The sequence below is a fragment of the Engystomops pustulosus genome, chromosome 3 (genome assembly GCF_040894005.1).
Source record: "Engystomops pustulosus chromosome 3, aEngPut4.maternal, whole genome shotgun sequence".
Lineage (NCBI taxonomy): Eukaryota > Metazoa > Chordata > Amphibia > Anura > Leptodactylidae > Engystomops > Engystomops pustulosus.
The window spans coordinates 152,725,877-152,750,598 of record NC_092413.1 but is presented as its reverse complement, the minus strand read 5'-3'; the positions used below and the strand labels follow the sequence as shown (position 1 = coordinate 152,750,598).

Genomic DNA, 24,722 nt, shown 5'->3' with positions numbered 1-24,722 from the left:
CACAGAGAATTACACTTATTGGGGAATATTTATCAATAATTGCAATTCCTGGAGATTTTGGGGCTTTTACACCAGAAAACTGGAGTACAAGCCCCAAAATCTCCAGGAATTGCAATTATTTTCCTGCCCCTGTTTGGTTTAAAAAAAAATAAACAATTATAATGATGAAAATGCTGGAGGTTGCGGCTTAGGCAAGCTAGTGTCACGGTGCTTGGTATGGGGACCAGAGGGCTGTCCCACAGCCTGGCTGGTCTCCAGCGGGTGGTGTGTGCAAGAAATTAGATGAGGGAGAGGCTGATGTACTGGTTCTCCCTGGGGAACCCCTTAATGTCCGCAGTATGAGTCCCTGGGTGGTGAATGGGGAAGCCCTTGATGTTACAGCCGTATTAGGGACCAGACGGAGGCAACGTTGTGCAAAAATAACTTACAGTTTTTTATTTGAACAACAGCCGGCAACAAGCCAAACGAACCTCAGGAGTTTGTTCACCAGCCTGGTTGCAGATGCAGGCTGGGAGGCAGCTGTGTCCAATCATGGAAGCTGCAGCTTTAATCCTAGGAAGTAGCTCTGTGTGAGACACTGAAGGTGTATCTCACACTGTCTCTGGTCACGCAGTGTTGTAGAAGAGGTGCTCCTGTCTCAGGAACTGGGGCCTAAGAGCTCCTCATGTGGTGAGAGCTGGGCCTAAAGAGATGCTCCTCTGTCAGGAGCTAGGTCTAAAGAGAGCTTGTCACTTCGTGTCCAGGGGTTTTGTTACACTCTGGGAAGGTGGTCTCACTCTCCAATCACACTCCAGTTACAAAGGTGGAACATCATTGGATAATAACATTAAATAATGTCCAGGCAGAAACTACCACTGCTACTTACCTGTGGGTGTACCGAATGATACAGGGGCTTATTCACAAACACTCCTCTGCCTTGCGCATTGGCAGGGGTGTTGCACCTGCATTACTACAGTATGGCATCTGGAGGTTAGGAGGTTAGGTAAGTATTTCGGTTTCTCCCAATGTCTGGTCTGGTTTTTATATTATTATTTAATGTCTGTTCTGGAATCTTCTGGGTTTATTATTAGTTATAATCTGGTGTGGAATCTTTATTATTGGCTGTTGGTTGTTCTGGGGTCTGCATCATTCATTTTCATCTGATTTCTAAAATTCTATTTTATTATTTATTTTCTGATCGGTGGTTTTTGTTATAACCCATTGTCTTCTTTGTTACATATTTTCTGGTACGGGGCTTTATTATTATTATTGTCTGGTTAAAGTTGCCCCAAGAATAAATCAGTTCATGTCTAGTTAAAGATTCATAATACTTGGTCTGCATTAAATGGGACAAATTGAAAGCAACTGCAGTAAAAAAATATTGAAAAAGCTTGTTTTCTTTTAGTATACATTGGTTATACTCTATTCACACAAATACAAAATACTGTATTATGTGTCAATGTTTTGCAAGTGTTATGATATTTTAAGTTAAGTTATGTTATTTTTGGACAGACAACAAATCTGTGGACTGAATACAATTACAGTAAAGATCATTCCTGTATGGAAACTGCTGTCAAAAGAGGTAGGTTAAGATTTCTTAGTGTTTACTAAAAGATTGTCAGCATATAAAATGTAGCAGCAATGATGTGAGTTATTTTCTACAAAATATTGTTAAAATGAATAAAAAATTATCCAGTTATGTGTTTAAACATTCATACTGTATAAATTTCCAGTGTAAAGGTTTAAATCTTTCAACAATAAAAAAATATTTATTTTGTTTTTGTAAAACTAGCAACAGGTTCCATCTCTATCCCGCTCCTCACCTGCCATGCTCTATCTCCCTTTGACCGTGGGCGGCACCTCTCTTCCCTTCATGAAGCACTCCTTGTGATCAATCAATCGGTTATATACATCTTTTGTTGGATGGAATGGAAACGTAGTAAGGGGCATTTATCAAACAGATTTTGCTCCTGTTTGGTCTAAAATAAAATTATTATAGTGACGAAAATGCTCAGAGGTATTAAGTTTGTGTAAAGCTACAAATGGGTTACATCCCTATCCCACTCCTCATAAGTCATGCTCTAGCTTCCTTGGGCCATGGGTGGCACCTCTCTCCCCTTCATGAAGCAGCAGGGCATGTTCTAGCAGTGAGTTCTAGCCAATCTAAGTGCACCTCCTGCCTAATTGCCAAGCATGCCCTGCTACCAGCGGCTAAAAAAAGGTTCCTAGTTCTAATTCCTGTTGTATGGTGTTTGTTTCTGTTGTTTTCCTGTGTGTGACCTCTGGATTGTCCCTGACTGTGTTCTTGTTCTGTGATTGCTGGTATATCGATCCCTTGTATTCTGAACCTGTGCTGCCTGCCACGACCCTCTCCCTGTTTATTAGAGATGAGCGAGCATACTCGTCCTAGCTTGATGCTCATTCGAGTATTAGCATACTTGAAACGGCTCGTTGCTCGGACCAATTTTTTGGCCCGCTTGATAACTGCTCGAGTCAATGCAAATTGTCTTCTGATAAGTTATCAGATATATGGAAACATCTGCAATGTGTTCTTCGGTGAACACAGGATCATTTAAGTGAAGAACACATTGTAGATGTTTCCGTACATCTGCTAACTTATCCGAAGACACGTGTGCTGAACGGTGTTCTTCACAGTAGTATGTGAAGAACAATATGTGTGAAGAACACATTGCAGATGTATGGAAACTCCTCATTGAAGTCCAGATCCCTGTATAGGGGTAAAAGAATGAATACCAGAGATCCAGGTATAACGTCCTTAGTTTGTGTCCCAAAGCCAAACCAATTAGATAGCACACAACCAGCTATATATTATAGTTTGCTTGTTTTCTTCTGTTGAGATGTGTAAGGAATATTCAAAATGGTTTTCTGGATCTCCAGTTCTAACTTTACAAGGCATATTCCCATAAAACAATACTTTATACTATTTTACCACTAATACTGCAAAAATATAATCTCTAGCAAAGCAAGATACTTCCATACAACCCATACAAACAATGTTCTGTCCCCTAATGTGTACCACATTTCACTGATGCTGATAGTCTTTATGGAAGCCCCAAGAACTGATAAAGTCATGTTCTTAAAGTGTCACCAACGGCTCATGCAACAAAAAAAAAATTAAATGTCCCAAACTCCCCTGGGAGTTTAACTGGGGTAATTAGAATTTTCAGGTTTTTTTATTATAATTTTTTTTTAATTTTTAATTTTTATTTTTACTATTTTTCATTCTCCCTCAAGTACTTTAACCCTAGTTTGTCTTTTCAATCCTATAATATACTGCCATACTACAGTATGCAGTATATAGGGATTTGCCTCCTCATTAATGTCAAGGTTCTGGGGCTGTGGACCCTCTGGACCACCGCAGGAGATGGTACTAGCCAACACCTGGGACCAGAGTCTAAGTAGCACCTGGTCTTCACCAGAGCCCGCCGCAAAGCGGGATGGGCTTGCTGTGGCGGGGTGCCATCAGGTGGTTCCACAGATGCGACTAGCCCGCAGTGGCAGCCAAGGTAATAATGAAGGACACAGTCCAAGCCCGTGGTGACAGCGGGAGAACCGCAGTGGAAGGAACACTGGAACTCAAGCCAGGAACACATCACCTGGGGACCCGTGAAAATTAATAAAAAGTGCTAATCACGACAGCGCCCCAAAGCTGTAATGGCGACGGATCACCGCCCGCAGATGACATCACGGGGAGCAACGTTCCTTGCCAAGATAGCGGCGTCTTTTTTTTTAAGCCACAATGGCTATGGCTATGGAGAGAGCTCAGCCCGTGAACCCTCTCCATGCCCTACCCGGCATGTGATGTACTATTACATCACATATCGGTAAGGGGTTAAAAGTGCCTGGCTGGAGTCAGAAGTCCAGCCCAACCAGCCACTGGCATGCCTACGTAGGACATGCCTGTCATTGCTAAGCGGCTTCACCAGTCAATCAAGTAGCTTAGTTCTCTTTCACAGACCCGAATAATGAACAGCAGTGCTTGTTCATTGTTTGAGTTTGTGGGTTTGCAGTTCGAGTCCACTCAACACTAGATCGGATCTTTTAAAGTTTTGTATAAGTGTCATATCAGGATATGTATATACCTGGTATCTGCATGAGGCTTGTGCAAATATAATGTAATTATCTGTATTTATCCCTCATGAAGGGCTGAATCAGCAGAAAAGGAAAAAAAAATCCTAATTCTTTACAAGAGCACATTGAATTCTTTCTGTGTCACAGTTTTTAAATGCTGTAATTCTATTCAACATAAGCCAACCAAAATTTCTCCATGCATTAAAAGTTTTATTTTTATTACCGTATATACTCGTGTATAAGCCGAGATTTTCAGCAAAAAATGTGCTGAAAAACGTCCCCTCGGCTTATACACAAGTCTATTACAAAAAAAAATTACCCACTTAAAAAAAATAAACTTAAATACTCACCCTCAGATGTCAGCGCGGCTTCCCGATGTCGGCGCGGCTCCCGTGTCCCGTCTTCTTTCTTCTCCGCGGCTCTTCTTCTCTCTTCTTTCTTCTGTCATGGAAGCGGCCATGTTTTCTTCGTGGCCGCGCATACTATGACGTCAGCAGCGGCCGCGTCATAGTATGCGCCTGCTAGAAGAAAAGATGGCCGCGTCCATGCCGGAAGAAAGAAGAGAGAATAAGCGCCGCGGAGAAGAAAGAAGACGGAACACACTGACATCGGGGACATCGGGGAGCCGCGCCGACATCGGGGAGCCACGCTGACATCGGAGGATGAGTATTTAAGTTTATTTTTTTAAGGGCCGTGGGGGCAGGCTGGCTGTATACTACTAGGGGCTTGCTGTATACTACTAGGGGCTTGCTGTATACTACTAGGGGCTGCTGTATACTACATGGGGGCTTGCTGTATACTACATGGGGGCTGCTGTATACTACATGGGGGCTGCTGTATACTACTAGGGGCTGCTGTATACTACAGGGGGGCTGGCAGGCTGTATACTACTAGGGGCTGCTAAATACTACATGGGGGATGGCAAGCTGTATTCTTCTGGGGGCTGGCAGGCTGTATACTAATGGGGGCTGACAGGCTGTATACAACTGGGGGCAGGCTGTATACTACTGGGGCTGGCAGGCTGTATACTACTGGGGGCTGGCAGGCTGTATACTATTGGGGCTGGCAGGCTGTATACTACTGGGGGCTGACAGGCTGTATTCTTCTGGGGGCTGGCAGGCTGTATACTACTGGGGGCTGGCAGGCTGTATAATACTGGGGGCTGGTAGGCTGTATACTACTGGGGGCTGACAGGCTGTATACTACTGGGGGCAGGCTGTATACTACTGGGGACAGGCTGTATACTACCGGGGGCTGGCAGGCTGTATACTACTGGGGGGGTTTGACCAATGCATTTCCCACACTCGGCTTATACTCGAGTCAGTAGTTTTTCCCAGTTTTTGGTGGTAAAATTAGGGGTCTCGGCTTATTCTCGGGTTAGCTTATACTCGAGTATATACGGTATCTATTTATCTTACTTTTTTTGTGGGGAAAGCCATTCACTTAATAGTAAAACTATGATGTTACAGAAATCTTCTTTATATTTTATAAGGTCGATACTTGATTTTAAGTGAAAACTAAAGTATCAAAACTAAAGGGCAGTTTGCACCATAAAGTCACAATTTATAGTACAAACTATTGAAATTGACTTTATTGCACTTTAGAGCCTTGTTCGCGACTATAAACTTATGGGTGGTGTCCCGGGAACAGACAAGATTAGGCAGGGCTTCATAGCCTTCCAGATTTAATAAAACCTGCACCTGCATTTTGTCTGGCATTTATATTACTTCTGGCATGAGTGATGCACCAGTATTGTTGAAATATGGAAACTCTTTAAAAAAATTTTATGCGGATTGAGAGTTAAGAACAACACACATCTTATTTGTTTTCCACCAACTTAACAACAAGTTTTTTAGTGAGATATTATGTAACCTAAAAAAGCAGTCTTTCAAAATTGCAACTCATATTGCAAAATACAAGACCTAATAGAGTTTGAAAAATAATGTTAAGTGATTAGTAAGTGATTTGCTACATGACCAGCAGCAAATTGGGTTGCTAGGTAGTTTTAGGGCATTGAATTGTATCATAACCTGGGCTTATAGGAGAAACATGTGAAATTTTTGGCAAGTATGTTATTTTCCTATTCTTCCTATTCTTTTTTTCTATTCACAGGTTTTTAACCCATTTTATGTATTCCAAGCCTACTCATTAATTATATGGTTTGCTACATCATACCTGGAATATAGCTTGGCTATTTTATTCATGACCTTCATGTCTATTTCTGCAACTGTATATACTTTAAGAAAGGTATGTAAACATGTATCTTCTAAAAAGCAATATTGTATTCATTTGGATTTCTTAAATACACAATTTTTATTTCCTCTTTAGCAATCGGTTAAATTGCACAGAATGTCAACATCCTATAACAGCATTTTGGTTTCAGTTCTTCATAAAAATGGAGGTAAACATTAAGAGAATAGAGTTATGCACTGTGCATGCTAGTTGTGCATAGAAAAAAAAATTAAAAAAAAAATCAATAAGACCAGTTTGTCAAATTTTATTCATGTATAAAAAATCTTATTGATCTGAACCAGACAGTTGTGGAAGACAAGATTGACCTCCTGGAGTCCTTTTTGTCATGGTCTGGTGCTTTATCAGGGTCTTGGCAGAATTTCTGTCTGGACTGGGAGGTTCTCAAAAAGTAGCCAGCCTCCTAGAACCTTATTCAACATGGTGAGCCTGAGTTACAGGTCCCATGGATGGTCTGCCAGGTGGCGTTTTTCCTGTACTAGAAAGGTCTCCAGGAAGTTGTATAAACCACTGATCTCCAGGAGCCCTTACTGCTAAGGCCTGGTACAACATCCTTGTGCTTTGTACAGAAATTCTGCCTGAACAAATAGCCAGGCCATGCCAAGAATGGTTCTAGGAAGTTCAAGCAAGGAATCTCATAATTGTCCCAATTCACTCACCACGCCCATGTTAAAGGACCTTGAGAGATGTGGGACAATACCAATGTTCTTTGACAAGACAAAGGGATAGTGGAACTCTTATCTGACATCATGGAGCTGTTTGTGGCATGACTAGTTGCCTTGGAACTTTGGAGTTTATCAAAAAATAAGGCCCTTTCTAAGTCCCCTGGGAGGGACCAGCTCCTACCAAAGTCCCAGAAAAAGTGCCATATGGCAGACACTCACAGGGAACTGCAGCTCTGGTTCACAACCAGGGGAATCCACACCACCAAACCAAGTTAGTACTGCTTTTTGAGAGCCTCATTGTCTTGGCATAAATTCTGACGCAACTAAGGCAAAGAGTCAGGTAATACCTTAAAGGTCTCCAGGGGGTTGTTCTAGGAACTTGTGTACGTCAAGTCACATTAGGAAATTCAGTATCATGAAGATTCTCATTTTTCATGAAATGCAGATTGAATTCCACTTCATTCAATTTGATTTGCTTTTTTCTAGTTGTGTTCTTTCTGTATTGTGTAAAAGTTTTTTAAAGATACAATTGAAAATGAGTCATAGAATAAGTTAAGGATTTACCTTCAAGAAACACATCTAAAAGCAGCCTCTTAATGCATTATAAAAGTTCTGTTACTACTATATATACTTAACATAATAGAATTAGAGGGTGATACATTGCTTTATTTTACTTAGCAATAATTACACATTTGTTTATTTTGTGCTTTTTAAAGAACTAGAAGAAGTTCAGTCTCAGTCCCTGGTTCCTGGAGATGTCATTGTTCTGGGTGGAAACAAGCTTTACTTACCATGTGATGCTATTTTAATCAGTGGAGGTTGCACTGTCAATGAAGCAATGTTAACCGGTAATGTGGATATCATTAATGCATTTTTTTCATCATTCTTATTCTTAGGCATTGATGTTTTAGGCTTTACTGCCAAAAGGGATTGGCTGGATGGCGCTGCCTAAAATAAATAAACTTGTACTTAGCTCCTAGGTCCCTCCTGGTGCCCCGTGCTGCCGTCTTGCTGTGCCTTGCTCCCGTTTTTTTACAGGGCACAAATCTCTCTCAGACCAGCTTCTGGCCGGCCGTGATGGTAGCGGGAGACACTGGGAAGGACCATGAATGTAAGTACAAGGGTTTTTTTTTTTTGGATTCTTCGTGCTGATTGTGTCCACATATATTAAATTCAGCTTTTCAGACTGAATTTGGAAAAATACACGCCTGTCTATATAAGATATCACAGCTGTCATTGCACATCAGTAAAAAAAAAACAGGGCACTAAGAAGAAAGAATTGCAGGTGGAGCTCAGAGGCAAAATTGTGTTCAGGCACAGACAAGTAGACAGGTAAAAAACATGCTGCTCTCAAAGAGCACCACAACCCCCACATGTCCTAATGGATGTCGATTGGAAGAACCAGTACTTTTACAAGAGCTGGTTCCCACTAACATAAGTCATCTGGGTAAAAGAGATAACCCAAAACTCAAAGGTCACTCTGGCTGTCTTCTAAGGTTCTATGTCCAGATTAGGAAACTTTTAGCTCAAAAATAATAACAGCACTCCACTAATCTAATGATAATGATAATAATAATAATAATAATAATAGTAATAATAATAAAAAGCTCCTCCCTTAGTGATAAGTTATGTGACAACTTTCTGTGACTGTGTGCACAAGGGCTGGGGAAACTCATATATGAATTGTTTACATAAAATGTATCTTTCAAGGTGAAAGTACTCCAGTGACAAAGACACCACTTCCAAATGTTAATAGCTCCATTCCATGGATGGCACAAAGTGGGGAAGACTACAAAAAACATGTCCTGTACTGTGGCACTGAGGTCATCCAGACTAAAAAGAATAGTAATGACCATGTAAAAGCCGTAGTTCTGCAAACAGGTGGGTATAACTTAGTTATATAGTATCAAATCTAGTGTTGTTGGAATAGTATACTAAACATATATAACTCAAAAGATCTGGAATCAGTTTCAGTGTGCACAATTTCCAATGTAATGCATATATAAGGCAAATCCTTAGCAGTGTATATTACATATTGGGGGTCATTCGCGTTTTCCCGACGTGTTTCCCAAATATTTCCGATTTGCGCCAATTTTTCCTGAATTGCCCCGGGATTGGTGCATGTGATCGGATTGCGGCGCACCCGCGCCGACTTTTCAAAGCCGCAGCATTTTAAAAAAAAGTGTCGCTCGACACACGCTTACCTTCACCCACGATAGCTTGGTGAACTCCAGTGCAATCCGATGGTTTTCAGCGCAGCTGCGACACCTGGTGGACGTCGGAGGAAATACCTTAGTGAATCCCGGCCGGACCCGAATCCACTGCAGAGAACGCGCCACTGGATCGCGAATGGACCAGGTAAGTAAATCTGTCCCATTGTGTATATTGTAAGAACAATACATACTGGGGGTCATTTACTAAGGGCCCGATTCGCGTTTTCCCGACGTGTTACCCGAATATTTCCGATTTGCGCCGATTGCACCTGAATTGCCCAGGGATTGTGGCGCACACGATCGGATTGTGGCGCATCGGCGCCGGCATGCGCGCGACGGAAATCGGGGGGCGTGGCCGAACGAAAACCCGACGTATTCGGAAAAACCGCCGCATTTAAAAAACGAAAAAGTGTCGCTTGGGGAGCGCTTACCTTCACCTGGTCCGAGGTGGTGCATTCCGGCGCGATGAGATGACTTTCAGCGCAGCAGCGCCACCTGGTGGACGGCGGAAGAACTACATTCATAAATCCCGGCCGGACCCGAATCCAGAGCAGAGAACGCGCCGCTGGATCGCGACTGGACCGGGTAAGTAAATGTGCCCCACTGTGTATATTGTACGGTCCTAACTTTGTATACTATAAGAATTCTTTGTCTTGGTTGGATTGGAAACATTTTGAGAAATAGAGACTATTTATGGAGTAAACGGATACATAGAGACGGATACATAGAGACTTGTTTTCAATGTTGCCTTACTGAAACATTCTTTCAATAGGCTATTTCACATTTCAGTTTATTTCCTACTGATATGTGGTCAGTGATCTGGAAAAATATTTCAAGCCCTTTCTTTTTTTGTTTTTTTCACCAACAACATTGGATCAGTGGAAAAAAAAAGCTGAAGTGTTATAAATTTTACATAAAATTTATAAAATTAAAAATTATACAATTATTCCAGGAAAAACAGTCTCTTAACATATGCAAGAGACAATTTGGAAAGTATTTCAGTACTATGTAGTAGAATTCCAATTTTCAAATTATTTACCTCTAACTGTGGAAACATAATGAGAATGACATAACAATTAAAAACATCACAAAGTTTAAATTTAAGAAAATGTGTCAACTTAATTATTCTGTAGTTAAATAGTTCAATTTATTACAATGTTTTACGGTTTATGTTTTATTAGGATTCAATACTGCAAAGGGGGATTTAGTAAGAGCCATTCTATATAACAAACCAATGAATGTTAAACTACATAGAGAGGCTATTAGGTTTCTCACCATACTTGTGGCATCTGCTCTATTTGGAGTTATCTATACTGCAGCTGTGCACGTAAAGAATGGGGTATGTATATTGTTAAGCTGTATAAACAAAACAAAATATTATTATTTTCTTTTTATATTATTATGATAAAAGATTATAGTACTTGCTATGATGCATGTGGCTATATCAGACAATTATAAATATTTCCCTAGACATCGTGACATACTTTGGATTATTTTTGTTACACAAAAAGATTTTATAATTGTAAACAAAACATTGTTATTAGCATAACAGTTTTCGTAAAGCTTTTTAAATTGATAAGATGTTTGAGCATGAAAGTTTCAAGAGCACTTATAAATACATGTGTTATTATCATTATTATGTTTAGGAACATATGTTGATGCTTTTTTTTCCTTTTCATTTGATTTTCTGCCATCAATCCATATGCACAACCTCAGAATTAGGGTCACAAATATGTAAAAATATTTTATCATTCTATTTTAAAATGTTGTTAATTAGAAGAAGGACTCCATGCTGAATGTCCAATCATGCATCCAATATTAACTATTTATCCCAATCTGCATATCCTGAGAACATTTCTGCTTAAAATGAGTCAATCTTGTTTTTAGGTTTCTGCTATCAATTCCATGTTGCATCAACACACCATAGTTAAGAGAATAAATGTCAACTTATACTTCATCACTTCAAACCCCGGGTTTTGTATTCTCCCACCTTAAGTTAATACTAAATGTCTCCCAGAGCTTTCAATTTTTTACCAGTATGTACATGGGTTTTAACCGCTTACGGACATGCGCCATAATAGTATGGTGCACATCAGAAGTGGGAGAATGGAGATGGCTCATGGGCTGAGGCTTCTCTGTACCAGGTGGGTTTTGCTGCTTATTGCAAACACCAGTCGGTAACACCCGTGGTCGGTGCTAGCACCAATTGGTTGTGTTAACTATGTAAATGCCCCCGACAAAGCTGCCGGAGGCATTTAAATCCAGGAAGCATCAGGGGTGACGATCAGTCTCTATGACAGCTTTGGGTCTTACAAAGATGTAAGTCATTTTATACCATCTATTACAATGTGCAATTTGCACATTGTGATATATGATGTGTAAAATCCACATATACTGTTGTAATGCAGTATATGGTAGGATCAATCAGACAACCTAAGGTTAAAATACCTTAGAGGGTCTTTAAAAAAAAAAAAAAAAGGTTTTAAAAAATTAAATTAAAAGAACATAAAAATTCAAATAACCCCTCTTTCCCTAGAATTGATATAAATAAACAGTAAAAATCATAAACATGTTGGATATCGCCACATTCCAAAATGTCTGTTCTATCAAAATAGAATAATGGTTATTCCCACCTTTTAACCCCATAACAAAAAATAGCGGCCAAAATAGAAAGTGCCCCTTTTTGCCACTTTGACAAATATAAAAAGTGATCAAATGGCCGTACAGTCCGCAAAATGGCAGCATTGAAAACATCATCAAAAGTTGCAATAAATGACATTGCCCACAGCTCCGTACACTAAAACATGCAAAAAATGATTAGTTCCAGAAGATGGCAAAATAAAAAAAAAATTGTACAGGAGGTTTTAGTTTTTGTAAATGTTTGAAATTATTCTAAAACCTATATGAATTTGGTATCACTGTGATCATACCAACCCATAGAATAAAGTAGATATGTCCCTTGTGGTGCATAGTGAAAGCCATAAAATACAAGCCCACAAGAATATGGCGCAAATATATTTTTTCACCAATTTCACTGCATTAGGAATTTTTCCACTTCCCAGTTCACGGCGTGGAATATTAAATACTGTCACTATGATACCCTCACATAGCTCTGTACATGGAAAAATAAGGAATTTATAGATTTTTGAAGGTGGAGAGCAAAAAATGATTACACAAAATGATAATGAGGTTAAAAGTCATTAAGATATAAATCACTGGCTTTTTCTCATTCACAATTAAAGAATGGAAAATACCATAAATTTCCTGGATCAGGAAATTCAATCTCAACAAAATGATATGTGCCTTAGACAACTTATATTTTACAGGTGCTTCTGATTTACCTCCAACTTCCCTTATTTCATACTGTTAGACACATTTTCCTCAAATATGTTCGGAAGATGACAGGGTACAGAATTATCTATTGCACTATGATCAGGCCTAAGCACCTAATGGGTATTAGCTTTGTAGATATCCATTCAACTTCATCAAGTAATAGACTGACATCCAAAATCCTCCATACAAAGTATATGTGTTAATGGAGGAGTCTGTAGTCAGAAACTCTTAAACATCTCCTACTCTCCACCTTCAAAAACTCCTCTATGATCAATTCTTTAAACGTCCAGAGTAAGACATCAGAAGAGTTGTAGCATAGTCATTAAGAATTAGAAGTTCAAATGCTACCCTCTTTACTTTTTATGAAATTTGGAGATTTACTTGGCCTGAATATGAGAGTTTTGAGTATTGGGAGGATGGGGCATTTCCACCGCTATCACTACCCACTTTTCAATACACTCTATTACACACTATCAATTAGTGTAAAATTTTAAGTCTATTTCTCAGAAAGGAAATTGCCTACGGGATCGAAATTATTTAATAATAATAATCTTTATTTATATAGTGCCATCATATTCCGTCATGATTTCTACCTTCTCACTCTCACCAATCTTTAATGTAGTGTCTACTTCTATACAAATTTTCTATCTGGCCCATCCGATTACAGACAAACTTTCTTGCAGGCCTGGGAAAGACAGATGGATTGCTCTTTTATGGATCAGGAAAAAGCCCTAGCTATAAGACTATCTACAAACTAGTAGGTGGTACAGAACCCCTGTTGTCCTACACAAATATGATGCTAACATACCTTCTTCATGCTGGAGATGTCAAGAAAGTGAAGGGACCTCTTACATATCTGGTGAGATTGCCCAATAATCCACCCATTCTAGTCAGTTGAATCTATGATATGACATCTTTGCCCATCTTTGCCCAACTGCACTTCCCCTGAATGCACAGATTAAATGCCCCTGGCATGACAATTATAATAAGCTTTTATGGCTCTTGATGTTTCTGGCAGCGAAATTCCTCATTCTTCTACACTGGAGATCCGCAATAACTCAATCACCTACGCAATGGGCGAATAAAACATCACATCTATGTAGTTGAGAGGAAATCTGTGCACTCAGCAATCACAATTACCCTAAATTAATGAAGACCTTGACCTCCAGTTAGATATTGTGAGATCACCTCCACAAAATCCTGCCTCGCCATTTATTCATATTTTTTTTTTGAACATTGGTTTTATTGAAAGTCATAGAAAAAACAATGTATACAATGGAATTTCAGTAATAAAGTTACATGTCTATTAAACCCAAAAGGTGTGATCAATGTCTATATTTTTGCTGAGAGTGTGAGTAGAACAAGGGGACAGGATGTAGGTGAAGAATAGGAAGGAAGGAGGGGAAACAAATAGCAATGTAACTATAACAATAACTTGGCGAAATGAAGATTAACTAATTTAAATTACAGTTGATTAAAGTTATATATATATATATATATATATATATATATATATATATATATATATATAATATTTTTATTCTATTCCTTCTTTCTCAGGCTAGTGTACATGACATTGTGCTTATGTCATTTCTGATGCTGACAGTTGCAGTTAACCCAACCCTTCCGGCATCTCTTACACTTTGCCTTCTGTATGGTCAGACAAGATTAAAGAAAAAGAACATTTTCTGCATCAGTCCTCAAAGGATCAATGTAGCTGGGCAGCTCAATCTTGTATGTTTTGATAAAGTAAGTAAGTAAGTTTCATTTTGTTCTGTAATTAGCATATTTGTCTAATTTTTTTTAGTTTTCACTATCCTGGCAGACGCAACTTTTAGATTTTTTTGGAGACTTTTTGTTGCAAATGTCTCAAATCCACATGGACACAAGCCTGCATTTTAAGCCCTCTAAAAACAATGTTGCATTTACAAAATGCATTTGTTAACATGTGTGTTTACATGTGTTTTGTAAATGCCAATGTAAATGTTCAAAGCAATGTAATTATACAAATCTGCTATTGTGATGTGTTTGTCATGTGTGACCTTACCCTTAGATGTAACCAATATATTTCAGGAAAAAAAATTGCTAAAATGCAACAATTTATTAATTTAAAAAGAAAAAACAGCCCACATTTTCAAAGTTCAGCAGGATTGTGTGCAAAATTTTAAACATTTTAAGCATGAGAAATTATTCCAATTTACATGTTAAAACAGAGTCCATAAAATAAATTCCTTCCTTTACACCTGCCCTGGACCAAGTGTATAAAAAAAGTGATACATAAGTGAAAAGTTGCACAGAACGTCCGGAAAATCAAGGTATATAAGGCTTTGCACAAGGTGCAGACCAAGGCATACTTGAAAAACAACAGCAAAAGTCACAGTGAAAAGTGAGAGAATTGAACTAGTAGAAATAAATATACATGTCGCCCAATGTGACCATAATCCGTACACTAAAAGGTACTTGTAATAAAACCATCTAAAATAGCAATAGATTTAAAATGTTAACATTAAGATAATGACATTAACGTTAAACTTCTAAAATGGAGCTACCAGTTCAAAATAATCCAACAAGTGATAACTCCATTATTAAGGGCTCTTTAAAACTTTTACAGACTTAGCTCTTGTTTGCCAGAGATCTGCAATTTCAGTGAAAACTATGTTTTCATGTTGCATTGGGGGCATGGCACTGCGTTGTGGTGCACCCACAATCTTCTATCTACACCACATTTCTATGCACAATGTCAGTCATTGTATAAAGAGGTAGAGCTGGGTAGTGAAGGACTGCATTGAAGGAAGAAAGGTCCAGCAGTAGGCCTATCCTAGACGCCAGTGCACTAAGTTCTTTTACACAAACAGAAAAACATCAGGAAAGCTAAGAAAGAGCCTAAACTTTAATCAAACTACAGTACATAAAAAATGTACTACAGTACATAAAAATGTACTATGTTTCTTTATAGACTGGAACTTTGACAGAAGATGTCTTGGACTTGTATGGAGTTCTCCCTTGTGAAAAGAGCTTGTAAGTCATTAAAATAGCTGTGTCTGTAAGCTGTTAAAGATCTGTCTATTGGTGGCTAAGACAACGATTTTAGAAAATATATTTACTCTTCAAATCTATAAAATGCACCTTCCTTTTTAAATAGGACAATGCACGTTATAATGACACATATAAAGTCATATAAAAAGAGCAGTCCATGGAATAAACATTGTTTAGGAAAGGATTTAAATGCTGTAAAAATAGATGGCCATTTTCCAACTCGTAAAGAGATGCACTCTTTACAAGCTGGAAAATGGCCATAAACTGGTCTAAAACCCTGAATAAATGTGGTGTATGGCATGTCAGGCGGAAATTACTCCACAATTCTGGCACAGACTGGTTAATGAATTTCCCCCATTAGCCTAACTTGGACGGCAGATAATTCAGTCTGAGCATTAAAAATTCAGAAGTAAACTAGATTAACTAATAGCTGTTCCATAATACAACTCCACAGTTTTAAACTACCCCAGATGGAAGTGGAGTCTGACTCGGCACTGATCTATTCAACAACACTTTATACACATATCTCCAAAAAGGTTTGGTGATTAGAGGGGTCAATATTTTACTTATTTAAAAAAAAATGTTAAATATTGTTTTTATGATTTAAATGTCATTTCAAGTAAAGGTTCTCTTTAAATTATTGTAAATTAGAAACATATTAAATTTAAAACATCAGTCAATGTAGTCAAAGGTGTCACATATTGCAAAAAATGTATTTAGTTTTCAGGATATGATACTTTTCACTTCCTCTACAAATCTACCCTGGAGCCCATTACTTCAAGCAATGACAAGCTGTCACTCAATCATCACATTGGATGGAAAACTACAGGGAGATCCATTGGACTTGAAAATGTTTAATGGAACAGGCTGGGTAAGTCATTTCATCCAAAAACTAATCCAATAAAGCTCAGTGTATGTGTGTGTATGTATGTATGTCCACTAAAGGAGTCTGCACTGTTGCGTTTACAATCACCACTCCTCGTGCAGTCAAACGCTGTATAGCGTCTTGCTAAAACATCGAGCGGATTACTCATAAGTAACAGCATCTTGATGGACCCCTGAACACAAGTGCAACGGAATTCCTTTTCTGGAACCTACCCAGACAAAAGAACCTGCAGCAATAAAGGTACCAATATATACCATACATAAAGATATTTATAGTACTATATACGCCTAACTATATCTACCACTCAATATGTACTAGTGATACCAATGCTGCGTTATCCTGCACACTTGTAGATACAGTGTATACATTTTAATTATCGGTGGCGCAGGTACCACATTGTTTTATTGGTTTTAGTGGCTCTTTCTTTAGGTGACACACACTATAGACTGGGTGCAGGTCAACACCTATCAGTACCAGCGACTCCCCCAAAAACACTCATTATACACTTACACATTAGCGCCAAATCCAAAAACGCTTTGTGGTTACTATAGGCAATGAGAATAAGACTGCTCATGTGTGAGATAAGATGGATAGGAATACAGACAGAGAGACAGATAGGGAGAGTGGGCAAATGAGTGATAGAGAGACTGGCAGGTAAAGTGAGTAAAAGAGATACAGGCAGGAGAGTGAGTGACAGAGTGACAAGAAGGGAGAGTGAGTGACAGAGGGAGTCAGAGATAAGTCCCAGGATCAACATCTGCAAAGAGTTTTATGTTCTCTCCGTGTTTGCGTGGGTGTCTTTGGGTTTCCTCCCACACTCCAAAACATAGTGGTAGGTTGATTAGATTGTGAGCACCATTGGGGACAGGGACCGATTTGGTAAACTATGTGTAGCGTTGCGTAATCTGTGTCCGCTATATAAAGAATTATTATTATTGTTATTATTAATAAAAAGTCACAGAGAGACAGGCAGGTAGAGTGAGTGAGTGAGGGACAGAAAGACAGACAGGGAGAGCGAGAGAAAGGCAGGGAGAATGAGTGAGTGATAGAGAGAAAGGCAGGAAGAATGAGTAAGTGCGTGGCAGAAAGACAGGCAGGGAGAGTGAGTGATCGAGAGACAGGTAGGAAGAGTAAGAGTGACAGAGGAGAATAAGTCACAAAAAGACAAGCAGGAAGAGCAAGAGACATATAGAGAGAGTGAGTAAGTGAATGCTAGCGAGACAGACAGGGTGAGTGAGAGAAAGAGAGACAGGCAGGGAGAGTTCAAGAGAGCCAGAGAGACATCCAGCAATAGTTAGGAAGAGACAAAGAGACATGTAGGGAGAGTGAGAGAAAGAGAGACAGTTAGGGAGAGTGAGAGGCAGAGAAAAAGGCAGGGAGAGTAAGTGAGAGACATGCAGGGAGAGTAAATAAGCAAGAAACAGAGAGACAGGCAGGGAGAGTGAGAGAGTGGCAAAGAGACAGCTAGGGAAAGCGAGTGAAATACAGAGAGACAGGCAGGGGAGTGCAAGAGAGATAGAGAGAAGGGAGAGTGAATGAGTAACAAAGAGAATGTCAAGAAGAGTAACAGAGACAGGCAGGGAGAGCGAGTGAGAGACAGGTAGAGGGAGTGAGTAAGAGATAGGCAGAGATGGAGAGACAGTAAGGGAGAGTGAGAGAAAGGTAGAGAGAGTGAGTGAGAGAGACAGCGAGAGTGGGTGAGGGACAAAGAGTGTTAGTAAAAGGCAGAAATGGAGAGTTAGTGATTAGAAAGAGAGACGGAAAGGAGAGTGAGAAAGAGGCAGGAAGACTGAGTAAGAGACAGAGAGACAGACAGGGGGGTGAGAGACAGAGAGAGAGGTAAGGAGAGTGAGTGACAGAAACACAGTCAGGTATAATGATTGACAGAGGGACAGGCATGGAGAGTGAGTAACAGGAAGACAGGCAGGGAGAGTTAGTGGATAATTGATAGAATGGCAGGGATAGTGAGTAAAAGTTAAACAAGTAGGACAGTGAGTGACAGAGTGACAGGCACGGAGAGTCAGAGACAGAGAGAGAGATAGGAAGGAAAAATGTGTGAGAGTGCAAGGAGAGTGAGTAAGTGAATGTCCAAAAGACAGGCAGGTAGACTGAGTAACAAAGATACAGGCAGGGAGTGTGAGAGACAGGCAGTAAGAGTGCGTGACAGAAAGATAGGCAGGAAGAGTGAATGAGTTAGAGACAGAGAGACTGGAACAGTTAGTAAGAGACAGTCTGGGAGAGTAAATAAGAGATTGGCACGGAAAATGAGTGATATACAGAGATACAGGCAGAGAGAGTTAGTGAGAAAAAGAAAGGTAGAGAGAGTGAGTGAGGGAGGGAAAGAGAGACAGGCAGGGAGATTGAGTGAGAGACAGAGAGACAGGCAACAAGAGCGAATGAGAGGTTGAGAGGGGCAGGGATAGCATGTGAGTGACAGGAGGGATAGGCAGGGAGAGTGAGTGAGAGATGGAAAGAGTGAGATAGAGTTAGGGGGTGTGAGTGAGTCAAAGACAGAGAGACTGCCAGGGTCTCCCTATATAAAGATTGCTTGTTTCAAACTCTTACTTGGGCCTAATGCACATGACTGTATGTTACCATAGACTTCTATGAGGCATACAGAATAGAAATACCTTTAAATGCATTGCTGTATCGCCCACTGAAAGGAATGGGGCTGTATGTTACACTAAAATACGGCCATTTTAATACTTTTGTGTGCATGAGACCTTAAAATGTATCTAAAACATGATGATGACTAAGCTTTAGTTTATTGGGGAAGAGAAGGATTTCTAATGCTCTTTTTACAATAGTTCTGAAATTGAAATTTTGAATAGGAACTTGAAGATTACAATTTGGAAACTAAAGAAGATGAGCCAATAAATAACTGTACAATGGTAAAACCTGGACCGGGTACTGCAAAGGTAAGTCAATTGTATCTATCTATTGATACTAATCATGATTTTTATAGCTTAAAAATGCTTTCATGTGATTTAGCCACCCAAATTCCATCTTCCATGCTGATATATATATATATATATATATATATACATAAATATATATATATAAACTTACTGTAAATTCATCTTTGCTTTTATCTTCTCATAACTTTATCAATTAGGCACCAATGGAAGGAATCCTTATCCTGCATCAGTTCCCATTCTCTTCCAGTTTACAGCGAATGTCTGTAGTCGCCCAGGTGATTGGAGAGAGCAACTTGAAAGTGTTCATGAAGGGGGCCCCAGAAATGATTGTTCGCTTTTGTAAACCAGAAACAGGTAACCATAGAAATAGTAAAGCAGAGCTAGAATCTGCAAACCGCTGTTTATATTTAACACTACACACCCTGTTTCCCTGAAAATAAGACATCCCTAAAAATTAAGACCCATGAATTTTTTCTTGAAGCTTAGAAATATAATGCCTTCCCTGAAAATAAGAACTAGTAGCAGACAATGATACAACCCCCCCCCCCCCCCCATGCTCCCTTACAGCTCCTACCCATTAGTATTAGTAGATATTTTAGGTACTGAATGATTTTGTGACATGGGGAAATAATTATTTGGATAAAATCACTAAAAGTTGCTTTTCACATATGCCACAAACATTAGAGACGCAGTACATTGATTCTAAAAGAAATTCAGAGTTTGGACAGTTAAAAGAATGTTAGAGAAGTTGTTGACATGGGTCTTTAACCCTTACACACACCAGGACGTACTATAATGTCATGGTGTATGTCATGGTGCTGTGTATGCATAGAGCTCACTGACTGAGCTCTTTCCACACATAACGGGTGTCAGCTATATAATGCTGGCACCGATCATGGCAGTTAACGGCATCAAACTTACCAACCCATGGGCAGCAATTGATTGCCATGGCAGCCAAAAGTCTCATTGAAACTTGCAACCTTTCCATTTGTAATCATCTCTAATAGCCAGAAGATGGCAGTCTATCAGAGATCAGCAGCAAAATTGCTATATACTGCAAAACAGTAGTATTGCAGTATATAATATTAGTAATCAGACCCTGTAGGGTTTAAGTACCCTGGAGAGTCTGAAATAATGGTAAAAAAATAAATATTTAAAAAAAATTAAAAATAGTAAAAGTTTAAATCATTCCCCTTTCCCTAGAACACATATAAAAATAAACAAACAGAAAAATCATAAACATGATAGGTATCGCCACATCCCAAAATTCCAGTTCTATCAAAACATTAAAATGATTATTTCCACCCATGAACACTGTAACAGAAAATAGCACCCAAATATACGAATCACCACTTTCTCCCCATTTTTCCATCCATGAATATTTGAATAAAAAATTATCAAACATATAGGTCCCAAATTGATATAAATAAATACACCACCACATACCCCAAAAAATGACACCTTACTTAGGTCCATACACCAAAGTGTGAAAAAGTTATTGGCCTCCGTATTTGGCACATATTTTTTATGTATAAAAGATTTGAACTTTTTTAAATCTATTAAAACTTATATCAGTTGGGTATCCCAGTAATACTAGCAATCCGAAGGATAAAGAGAAAGTGTCATTTGGAGTGCATAATAAAAACTGTTTCTTTGTCATCTTCATTGCACTTTAATTTTTTTTATATCTATTCAGTACAGTTCACGGGATATTAAATGGGCCACTAAAAAGTACAAATTGTCCCACAGATATCAAGCTGTAACACATCTCTGTAAATTAAAAAATAAAAAAGTTATTGCCTTTGGAATGAGGGGAGTAAAAATAGAAAATACAAAAAAAAAACAAAAAAGGGTTGAGTCATGTAAGGGTTAAATACAAATGTTGCTTTTTTTTGTTTATAAATACTGGCATCAGTAAAAGAACAAATAGATTTTCTTACATGGAAAGAGAGTCGCTTGATGAAATTCAGTTAGTTATTCTGATTTATGTGATGGCATGACTATAGTTAATTAAAAATTATTGATTTTTTTGATCAACAATAAATGTGAATTCTTGTTTGGGGAAAAATAAGACATCCCCTGTCTTATTTTTGGGGAAACACTGCATTTTGTTGTTCTGTAATTTTGTAGTTTACTTTTTAATAATTACCAAAGGACTATTGTGCAAAAAGTTACAATCAGGATGTTTTTGTACAGTTATACATGTGACGGTCTGTTTATATCATTTACATTGTTCTGGAATATAAAATTGTGGAAATATTATTAACCAGTGGACTATTTTACTATTTTGTGCATGAAAATGCAAATAATAAAACAAAAAATTTTAATTTTAAGTAAATTTGTAATGTTTTTATTAGTCCCAAACAGCTTCTCTAAGAAACTAGATTACTACACAGTACAAGGCTTCCGAGTCATTGGGCTAGCATATAGGACACTACAAAAAGAAGGTTTACCAAAGTCTTCTGAAATAGACAGGTAAGAATACTGTTACATGAGCATAACTTTTCTTTTTTATAATTAACAAAAAATTAAGTTTGATTTACTTGTGAAACCTATTAAATTATCAGTTTATTATTGTTTGAGCAAACAAAAAGTATCAGTAAAAATTCTAAATTATTTTTAATTCCTTAAAGGACATCTACCACCAGGATGAAAGACTATATGCAAATGTTAACACCTATGATGCCTGGACCCCTGCAGGCTCATTTGCATACAGTCCTTCGTCCTGGTGGTAGATGCCCTTTAAGGTTGTGTTTTCTTTTCAATTCTTGTCCTATAGGAATAAAAAAATGTGCCTTCTGTTGGGTTTTTAATTATGGTGTTCCCTATTATGGCAAAGAGAAAGTCCTGCATAAAGTACATAATTTTTGGCAAAATTATTTATGGAGGATACTAATCGACCTACTGACACAGATGTAAATGTAGCATTTTCTGAACAATTAAACCCTTATAAAGAATTGTATTACACCTCATAAAACCATTTATTTTCCTATCCCATCTTCAAAACTGCATTTAGGAGTTTATAGACATAGGTACCTTCATGCAATTTTGATTCAATGTGTAAACCTTTATTTAAAAAATTGACTTTGATGGCAAAAAACAGAAAAATAAATTGTTTCACACTAGTATAAAGTAACAGATGAACATGTGTAGAGATTATAGATACCTCATAGTCATATGTTAACTTGAATACATCATCATAAATTCACTAAAACTGAAATAACCACAAATCTGCTTTTCAGCTATAGCATACCTATGTTACATAAATAATGGTGAAATTGTGTGAAATAAAAAGTTGGCATTGTGGTTGTTAATATAGCCACATTAGGCAATGTGAATTGAATGTTCATCCTCTCTCTAAGTAACAGAAAAAATTATCACTCAATATATAACAGAGGTGTAAGGCTTAGAGGTTGTGGATCCTCTGAACCACTGCGGCCGATGACACAAGCCACTACCTGGGACCGGAGTCTAAGTGGCACCGGGACCGATGAGGAGCAGGGACCAGTGAGTTGCCCTTGAGAGGAGCTGGCGGGGGACAAGAGCCATGAGTAAGCTCGCGACCCGCGATGTGGGTCACTGGACCACCGGTGACAAGAGGGAAAGAATGTTCTTAGATTGATCTGGATAAGAGAGGGAATTTAACATGAATGTTCATGTTATCTCTTTCCAAACCTTAGCTACAGTTGGAGTCAATATTTAATTTATATGTCAGCTCTAAGAAGCTCATCTCTGCACCTCAACCTTTATCTCCCTACATCCTCCTGGAATGAAGCTAGAGTGGGAAGTAATCATAATCTTTATTTAAATAGCGCCATCAAATTCTGTAGCACTTTACAAATCATAGGGGACATATACAAATATAATAATACATTACAGAGTGCTAACAGTTATATAGAACAAAAGGAGTGAGGGCCCTGATCGCAAAGGATTACATTCTGTGAGGATGAAGGGGGTGACACAAGAGGTAAAGAGCTTGTATAATGGTCCATCCATCCTTTATAACGGAACAGTATAAAATAATTTAATAAATAGAAATTCTGCTGCTTGAACCAGTCATCAGTCGCCATCTTATATACAAAGTCCAAGGTGAAAGTGACTGTGGAGAAGCCTGAAGCTTGATGTATATCTGGTGTTTGCAGGATAACAGACCGGAGGCGGTAATAGGATGGATTGGTAAAGGGATAGTTGACATTTCATGCAGCTAGCGAGTGTGATAGGCCTGCCTAGAAAAATGGATTTTAAAAGCATGTTTGAAACTTTGGAGGGTGGGTATTAGTCTGATAGTCCTGGGAAGGGCATTCCAGAGAATTGGTGCAGCTTGGAAGACGTCCTGGAGACATGCATGAGAGGAACTGTAACTTTAAACGTAAATATTTCAGAATCTCTGACATCTAGCAACAAGTCATATGAAAAAGGATATTGTTGTTGCCCTGAAATTCCAAAGTTATGGCTCCTAGCCTATGTATGTAGGTATGAGATACTGTATGTTCTTGGCAATAATGGCATATATATGTATATATATATATTATACATATATTATGTATAAAGGAAGGAACTGTAGCTAGGTTCAATTTTTGTAGTAGAAAGGTTAACCATTTCATTTTAGCCACTAGGCCATACATAGACCAAAGTTTGCCAAGCCTGAGGGGGTTCTCCTGGCATTACCTTATCAACATAGAAGACTGAATTATAATAGAATATAGTTTCAGTCTATAGCTGTCTATATCCTTTAGGCGGTTTTACAGCCTATCATTAAATACTGTTACTAGAGTTCAGTAAAGATGTTAGCCACTATTATCATTGATAGAAAAGAGACAAAATGTACCATCAGAACATTTTGAGACACATTCAGAGACCACAGCTTCAGTGCTGCTTTAATGACAAATATTTCTTTTCAAAGGGAAGTAGTGGAGAGTGACCTTATATTTCTTGGATTATTGATCTTGGAAAATCGACTCAAACCAGAAACCAATTCAGTACTTCAGGAACTCACTGACGCCAATATTAGGACGGTGATGGTCACAGGTATTGCTTTCTTTCTATTTGAATTATACTATCACTTCTCTATTCTTATGTGCACTATGAGTGTGTAGCCTTTATCTTCATTCCCTGGTTTGGGCCTCAATGGACAAGCACTTGAACAGGCTTGTTTTTTACTGACACAAGTTGTTATTTTAAGTGGCAAAATTATGGAATTTATAATAAGGTTTTCTGGGTAAGATTGAAAAAACAGCAATGTAGCCATTTGGCTTTTCATATTTTACATTTTACAACATTCATTAGTTGGAAAAAATAAATGAACTTATTAATATTCTAACTTTTTTTCCTCTATGTAATTTGACGACTG

The 24,722-nt window shown here is 38.4% G+C and overlaps 1 protein-coding gene across 1 annotated transcript in view; it reads left to right on the top strand.

Moving 5' to 3' along the window:
* The window catches only part of LOC140122119 (probable cation-transporting ATPase 13A5), a 49,431-nt gene that overhangs the window by 5,164 nt on the left and 19,545 nt on the right, over positions 1–24,722 (top strand). The window contains exons 6-18 of the mRNA XM_072142607.1: positions 1,492–1,561; positions 6,184–6,318; positions 6,400–6,472; positions 7,703–7,834; positions 8,697–8,867; positions 10,381–10,538; positions 14,093–14,281; positions 15,489–15,550; positions 16,289–16,439; positions 19,286–19,372; positions 19,570–19,726; positions 21,730–21,847; positions 24,276–24,400. Of these exons, the coding sequence (XP_071998708.1) occupies positions 1,492–1,561; positions 6,184–6,318; positions 6,400–6,472; positions 7,703–7,834; positions 8,697–8,867; positions 10,381–10,538; positions 14,093–14,281; positions 15,489–15,550; positions 16,289–16,439; positions 19,286–19,372; positions 19,570–19,726; positions 21,730–21,847; positions 24,276–24,400 (1,628 nt within the window). The remainder of the gene's footprint in view (positions 1–1,491; positions 1,562–6,183; positions 6,319–6,399; positions 6,473–7,702; positions 7,835–8,696; positions 8,868–10,380; positions 10,539–14,092; positions 14,282–15,488; positions 15,551–16,288; positions 16,440–19,285; positions 19,373–19,569; positions 19,727–21,729; positions 21,848–24,275; positions 24,401–24,722) is intronic.